At 45.3% G+C, this 8,355-nt stretch overlaps 1 protein-coding gene across 1 annotated transcript in view; it reads left to right on the forward strand.

Moving 5' to 3' along the window:
- The window catches only part of pcsk2 (proprotein convertase subtilisin/kexin type 2), a gene marked incomplete at both ends in the record, with an annotated part of 43,718 nt that overhangs the window by 23,671 nt on the left and 11,692 nt on the right, over nt 1–8,355 (forward strand). Inside the window, 2 exons of the mRNA XM_080549048.1 lie at nt 5,620–5,708; nt 6,332–6,507. Coding sequence (XP_080405174.1) covers nt 5,620–5,708; nt 6,332–6,507 — 265 coding nt within the window. The remainder of the gene's footprint in view (nt 1–5,619; nt 5,709–6,331; nt 6,508–8,355) is intronic.

Raw genomic sequence — 8,355 nt, forward strand, 5'->3', positions numbered from 1 at the left:
GACACACACAGAGACACACAGAGACACACAGAGACACACAGACACACACAGAGACACACAGAGACACACAGAGACACACAGAGACACACGGAGACACACAGAGACACAGAGACACACAGAGACACACAGCGACACACAGAGACACACAGACACACACAGAGACACACAGAGACACACAGAGACACACAGAGACACAGAGACACACAGAGACACACAGCGACACACAGAGACACACAGAGAGACACAGAGACACACAGAGACACACAGAGACACACAGAGACACACAGAGACACACAGAGACACACAGAGACACAGACTGGCATCAGTCCACTCTCTCTTCACTGCAGTGCTCACAGCCACGACCTTTTGTCTGATAGCACCTTATCTCCCTCCCATAGCACCTCATAGCACCTTATAACACCTTATCTTCCTGCCATCGTCGCCTCACACTGCGTGATCCACTACCGCCGAGGACACCTCAAGGATGAGATTATTAAACAGGATCAAATCCGTCGTCCACCATCACTGCTGCTCCCCCTCTCCCCTATACGTCCTCTGTGTTCAGTGAGGGGGGGTGTGTGTGTGTGTGTGTTAGGCAGGTCGGTTCGGTTGTTAGTATAGCGTTGTCGTTGTTGCCGGCTTGGTGCTGCGCACGACTCGCAGGCTAATCAGCTGGTTGTTTATAAATAGCAGCCTGTCTGTGGTAAAGCATGCTGGGAGAGTAGAGAGAGAGCTCACTGCAGTTGTCCTGTGCGGAAACACAAGCATACATGGATGAGCACACGCAAACACATACACATACACAAACATACACACACACGCACGCACGCACGCACGCACACACACATACAAAACGGCTGACTCTCCCCATGTCTCTTACAAATGTCGCAGCCATTAAACTATGCAAGCAAATGGGTGATTCATTCCATTTATTCATTCTTTCTTTAAAATGGATGAGGTAGACACTAGCAGAGCTAATGTTATCCAGGTGCCACAATGACAGATTGTCAATGCTAATTGTCATTGATTTCTGGCCCCTAAATGCCTTGCCTGTCTTCTTACCATTATCATGTGATCAGATCTGGCCGAAACATAGCACTATATTTGCAGTGTTGAGAAAGCTACAGTAGTGAGTAAGCCAGTGAAAATATACTTAACTAAATTACCAACTACATTATAGGGATACAAGTTAAACCTGCCCTTGAGGAAAATAATTATAGTTTGTCAAATTAAAGCTACTATAGAAAAGTAGTTAACTTCATCCAACACACAACAGTCAGTCAGGGAAAGATGACCATTCCACGTAACATAAAGCGTGTGATTGAAACACTCTGAGAGTCACTGAGAGAGAGAACTGATGAGGTGGAGCATGAAGTGGGGAGACTGGAGGCAGTGAGGGAAGAAATAGTACGGTTCTCTTTCAGTCAACTCAGTTTGACCCCACAGATATCTGGACGCCGTTGCTTTACTAAAAGCACACTTTTCTGCTCTCCAAAGCTCTCCTCCGTCGTTTCCACATTCTGGAGGCGACATCAGCTATTAGGTGAGTCAGTAGGTCTGGCATACTTGTGGACATTTAGGATGAAACGGTAAGGAATCAACTTATCGAGCACACACACAACGACTTGCTTCTCACTGCTTCTCAAACCTGGTGACTTGACACTTGAGCAAGGTCACTCCAGTTGGTGTCTGAAGTCTTCAAGCGTCTTCAAGTGGAGTCCGCAGCAGTATCCTCAGCACAATCTAGCTCCCTCCTTAAGACACTGTTGTTCGCTGACCATGCCGGACTAGCGCAAATGCCCCCCAGACCGCGATAAACACAGAGAGCGTGCAGTTCACTGCTGGTGGAATGAGCTCCCCACGGCTGTCAGAACTGTAGAGTCACTACCCATCTTCCGTCGTAGACTGAAGACCCATCTCTTCAGGTTACACCTTAACTGCTCCTCCTGAGACATCTTCTGCCCCTCAGCACTATGTCTCCTAAAAACGTCCGCTTTCCCCTCTACTGTGTCCCTAAGAACTTCTATCGCCCCCTTTGTACTGTTTCTCTGTTCCTCCAGTATTATAAAAAAAAATAAAAAGGTTTTAGAAGAAGGTGGTAGAAGAAGGTTTCTCCTTCTATCAGTGGCCCCGGGCCTGAGCTAGATTACTCTTCCTGCCACGAATGGTGGACTGATGATTCACATGCTTAGCATTCAAATGTATTGATTGTAAGTCGCTTTGGAATAAGGCGTCTGCTAAATGCCAAAAATTTAAATGTAAATGTAGTTCACGCCACTGCCTCGGCCCTGTGTATGTCAGCCTTTATGGTTCCTCTGTCCACAACTCAAGAGCAGAAAATTGCCCCAACAAGAGCACAAATGTGCAGGAATTGTGGAAAGTTTAACCAAACCTTTAACAAAGTATTCTGTTCAGGACCAACAACATGCCCAAATGTCCTCTACCATCATTCACAATGTTAGCTCCAATGTTGGCTTCAAGATGTTTGATGCACTGTTTGATGCACTGATGATTGAAGCTGACATTATTGAGCCTGTTAATGCGTCTCCTTGGATCTTCAACCTTGTTGTGGCAAAGAAGAAGAAGAAGTCAGGGGGGTCTGCGGGTCTGTGTTGACCTGTGAGCAGTTAATAAGGCAAACACCCTCCTCTTCCCACTTCCTGAAGAATTCACTGTCCTGTCCCGCGGCTCCAGTCTTCACCAAGCTGGACCTCCATCAGAGTTATCTTCAAGTGCCGCTATACCCAAACAGCCGTAACCTCACAGCATTCATCACCCATCAATTCGGGATTTTCCATTACACACACATGGCTTTTGGCTGGAGCTCCGCCCCAAGCTGCTTCCAAAAAAATCATGGCATTAGTCTTCGCAGGGATTCCAGGGGTTCCCAATTAACTTGACAACATAGTGGTAGTGGCTCCACCCCCCGACGTCCACGATGAGTGCCTCCACAGTGTATTCTCGGCATGGCCAAGCACTACACACTCAATGGTCCTCAACAATTGACTATGTGGGGTTCCGCCTCTCGGTTGAGGGGATTTTCCCACTCCACTCCAACACAGATGCCATTCGCTGAGTCGCAGAGCCCCACCTCTGCTATCCAGGGTGCCTCCTTCTTGGGCACGTGTACATACGTACTTACCTCTTGGGCAAGTGTATTTACTACTTCCGTTTCCTCCTGCAGTACTCCGCCACAACTGCGCCTTCTGCGCTACCTGTTGAAGAAAGATCCTGCCTTCTCTGAAGCCCTTCCGATAGCTAGCCACAACTCGTAACCAATCCTGGCTCACTTCGACCCCCCGAAAGCCCCACACTCGTCACATGCGGTGCCTCAGCCAATCAGCTACCCCGGCCTGCTTTTATCAAACACTGAAGGGGCCTCAGGTCCCACCTACCTTCCACAAGGATGCACCATTTGCCACCAGCCTGCCCCCAAACGCTGCTGCATTACCAGACCTCACAGCACTCCATAACAGGGATCATCTCACCAGCTTCCTTCATGCTGGGCTGAAAGCCTCAGCCTCAGCTGACCCTCCACAAGCTCTGCTGCCCTCCACAGCCTCCTCAGCCACGTGCCAGCACAACCTGTCCACAGCTCACCAACAACAGATGAAAGCTTCTTGTGTGTGGAGCAGTTATCCCATTATCTTTATTGAATCCTGGAGACAGGAAAGTAAGGAGGAGAGGGCATGGGCCAGATTCGAATAGCTGCCATAGCTGCCTGTTGACTGGGTCAGGTCAGACGTCCCCGTTGTGACCACAAACTGAGATCTTTCTGGTCTTCCCCGCCGGTCCAGGTCAGCAGTCAGCTTGGCCCAGCCTCGTTCCAGCTCTCAGATGGCTCCACCTGGCATGCCAGCTGCTTCCACAAAGTAGGGCTAGTACCTCTCGGTACAAAAGGTGTCCCACCCGGGGCGCTTAGGTGGCGTAGTGGGTTAAGCACTGACCATGTAACCGCAGGGTCCCCAGTTCGATTCCGTCCAGGGACATATCCTGCATGTCATCCCTCCTCTCTCTCTCACCCATCCTTCCTGTCTAAATCTTCACTGTATCTGTCAAATAAAATGAAAATATGAGTGGGACTGCCCCACTCAGAAAAAAAGGTGTCCCACCCAATTCTAACAAGCTCTACATCCAAAGAAGATTATTGGATAATTTGGTATGCCAAGTTTGACAGTTTTCACCTTGTGAGTGCCTGGTTAACTCTCTGAGCAAATAAGCTTAAGTACAGTTGGCTAGCTAGCTAAGTTTGTTGTTATTACGACTTGAGCACACTAACGCTAATCTGACAGTTGCTAGCTCTGAAATAGCAGCGTTACCAGTTGCTCTCAGACAAACGGCACGCTAGCTATGTATCGCTCACCATTTTAGTGTAACAACTTTATTGTTGTACTACTTTGGTCTGTGGGTGAGATTTTTCTCTCTATGGAGATCTTACTCTTTCAGGTGCTGGCCCACTATGGCTATAGTGTGTGTGCCAGCTCCCTTAGCAACTCGTGATCTTAGAATTATAAGGTTCTATCTCCGTTTAGGGCAGTTCAGAGATATTGAGCGTCAAAGTTTTGACATTCCATTATGTTTTGTGAGATGGAACCTTTGTATTTTATTAATTACTAACTCAAAAATGTAAACATTTAAAAAATAACACCACATAGGCGTTAATAAACACCTAATGGATCAGATTATGTAAAAAACTCAATTTTGACCAAAAATGGAGATAGAACCTTATAATTCTAACGTCACGAACTGCTCTAGCTTCACCTCATCACAAACCATATGACTCACACCATCGAGGAGTTGCTGAGGGGTTCTCAAGGGGTTCCTGAGGTAGGATCCTAACTGGGGGTTTCTACAACTGTTACTTTGTGGTTCAGCCACCTGGTGTACCTATCTGTTTCTCTCAGCCACCTAGGGGCTACGTAGGGTAAATGACATGTGCATGTGGCTCTAGGGTTAAATGGTGTCATTGATTGTGGTCGTTCAACATGGCCTCCTCCACATACGAGACTTTCAGCTCTGGGTGTCATCACTCCGTATGGATCTGTTTCACCAATGGCAACGACAAGCTTGTCTCCACATAGTGTCTTGCAGCACTGCCATGATGGTGGGCAACCCTCACGCTACTGAAAAATGCAGTTAAACTGATTGAGTTGAATTATTGTGGAGTGGAACTGCCCAACAGTGTAAATGTGTTTTCTTGAAATGATATTAGCTGCATTTGATTTATTAACCAATCGTGAGCTTAGAATTATAAGGTTCTATCTCCGTCTAGGGTAGTTCAGAGATATTGAGCGTCAACGTTTTTACATTCCATTATGTTTTGTGAGATGGAACCTTTGTATTTTATTAATTACTAACTCAAAAATGTCAACATTTTAAAAATAACACCACACAGGCATTAATAAACACCTAATGGGTCAGATTATGTAAAAAACTACATTTTGACAAAAATGGAGATAGAACCTCATAATTCTAACGTCACGCAATGGCATTGTACCAAAAGTGCAAGTCCTGCCTATCCTGCACTCCAGGCAAGCCCAAACAAAAATGCTGAAAGTATTTGAACAAAAACAATTAATTAAAATAATAAATAACCCTCCTCTCTATCGCCCTCTACAGTCATGGGACCAGGTGCGCTGGAGAGGTGTCTGCGGCCGCCAACAACAACATATGCGGAGTTGGAGTCGCCTACAACTCTAAAGTGGCAGGTATGGATGTGTCGCTATGATGGGCTCGTGCCCACACAGACACAAACACACATCCACACACACACACACACACACACACACACACACACACACACACACACACATACACATCTATTATTCAATCTATTCCACGTCTAATCTATTCTTCCACAACTTATTGATTCTCCCTGGTTCCGGAAACGAGCAATACAAAGAAAGTAAAACAGCGTGACAGTCTGATGTGTCATACGTTCTCTGCTCTGCTCTTGTTCAGAACTCAATGCCATTAGTTCCAGTTGCAAAATAACAACAGCAAATTGCTTCATGGAATTGCCATTTTTTTCAGTGGAGAGACAACTCGTTTTTGCTCCCGTAGATTTGTAAAAAAGGTTGAAATGTAATATTGAAGCAGCCAGAATAAGTTTTTTTTTTTTATCATAGCGTTTTGCCTTTTAATATAAAAGAGATACCTCTATTTTAAATAGTATTTTACCTATCCACCTGACAATGTACACACACACACACACACACACACACACACACACACTCACACACTCACAGTACATTACAAGTACCCATCTCCTCTCTCCTCTACTCTCCTTTTCTCTCCCCTTCTCCTCCCCCGCCACCCGCCACCCTCACAGGGATCAGGATGCTGGACCAGCCCTTCATGACAGATATCATCGAGGCGTCGTCCATCAGTCACATGCCCCAGGTCATTGACATCTACAGCGCCAGCTGGGGACCCACGGACGACGGCAAGACGGTGGACGGCCCGCGTGAGCTCACCCTGCAGGCCATGGCCGACGGGGTCAACAAGGTAGATAATGTCCGTGTGTGTGTGTGTGTGTGTCTGTGTGTGTGTGTGTGTGTGTGTGTGTCTCTACAGAGACTCTACAGAGTCCTGGGGGGTCAACAAGGTAGATAATAATGTCCAATCTACAGAGACTCCTGGGCTGTTGTTACTGGGGTTACTGGTTGAGTGCAGTTCATCGCTGTTTTTTTTAATACACACACACACACACACACGGCCGCACGCACACACACTCACAGTTACCATGCTGATGGTGCCAGGGCCACGCACGCACACACACACACACACACACACACACACACACACACACACACACACTCACACTCACACTCACACACACACACACACACACACACACACTCACAGTTAGCATGCTGATGGTGCCAGGGCCAATTACCTGCTTGATTAATTCTAATGCCACATGCAGGGGGGTGGTCTGGCTGGTAGTCTGATATGGCCTCTAATATAACCCCATCTCTGTCAGCACTGCGCTAGCGCTGAGTAGCAGCAAATGTGATCTAACTCCCGATAAAATAAACACAACTAATCAAGCCGTAGTCCACTCACTCTCTCGAATGCTAATCATCACTTACATTCTATAAGCCGTTACATAACATAGCGTGTTACATTCTGCATGTACAGTGCACACCAACACAAGTATGGTTCTTTTCCACCAAACCAAGAGAATAATCATTCAATCGATTAAATGTTTTATTAGCGATGTATGTTTTCTTAATTCTCTCCCAAGAGTTCACAACCACTTGTTATCCTCTGCCCTCCGGCCAATCACTTTAAACGAGTCACTTAAGTTTTCATCTGGAGTGAGGAAGCAGCGTAGTTTTGCAATTCACTGTGGATAATAGGAATAAATCACAGGGAATATTCCAGGGGGGAGCGGTACGGCAAGCTCCTAGGCTGATCTCACCATATTTCAAAAAGCCCTTTAATAGTCAGTATAGAGGGACAGGGATAATCGTGCTGGAGAGAGGATCCTCTTCTACTCGATCGTTCCTTGAGAGAGGAGTGGTGGATGTAACGACACACCATGAATTAAAACAACAACAAAAAAGGCACAAAGAAAATTGTATTTTATTTAAAAAGACACTGATACGTTTCGAATGTGTCTCTGTCATCGTTCGTCTTATTTATTTATCTTATCGTGTCTGTGTCACACAGAGAAATGCAGGATTAGCAGGTAGCGGGTGTAGCATCTGGTGTGTATTAAATAAAAGTGTTTGATGTCTCTATACCTTTCTATTCTAGACAGTTTAGTGGTTCAGGACCCTTTTCTAATTCAGCAGGAATATGTCTTCAGATGGTGTGGAGGAGAGTTGTGGTACTGTAGGTAGAGCCTGTGGTTGTGAGGGAGAGTCATGTCGTGAGCTCAGAATTATAAGGTTCTATCTCCGTCTAGGGTAGTTCAGAGATATTGAGCGTCAAAGTTTTTACATTCCATTATGTTTTGTGAGAAGGAACCTTTGTATTTTATGAATTACTAACTCAACAATTTCTACATTTTAAAAACAACACCACACAGGCATTAATAAACACCTAATGGATCAGATTATGTAAAAAAACAAAATTTTGACAAAAATTGAGATAGAACTTTATAATTCTAACATCACAATGTACTGTAGGTAGAGTCTGTGGTTGAAATGGAAGAATACTAGACAATGTGCAGCTGCGGTTGGACATGAAAGTTAAACTCGATTCGATTCGATTCAATTACATATATGACATGCATTTTTGTAAATATTGCCAAAAGGAGGTATATAATATTACTATTGTATTGTGACATGTCTGGTCACAACAAATGTAATACAATAATATAATAATGACATTAAATACAAATAA

The sequence above is a fragment of the Nansenia antarctica genome, assembly GCF_963989245.1.
Source record: "Nansenia antarctica genome assembly, chromosome: 19".
Classification (NCBI taxonomy): Eukaryota; Metazoa; Chordata; class Actinopteri; order Argentiniformes; family Microstomatidae; genus Nansenia; species Nansenia antarctica.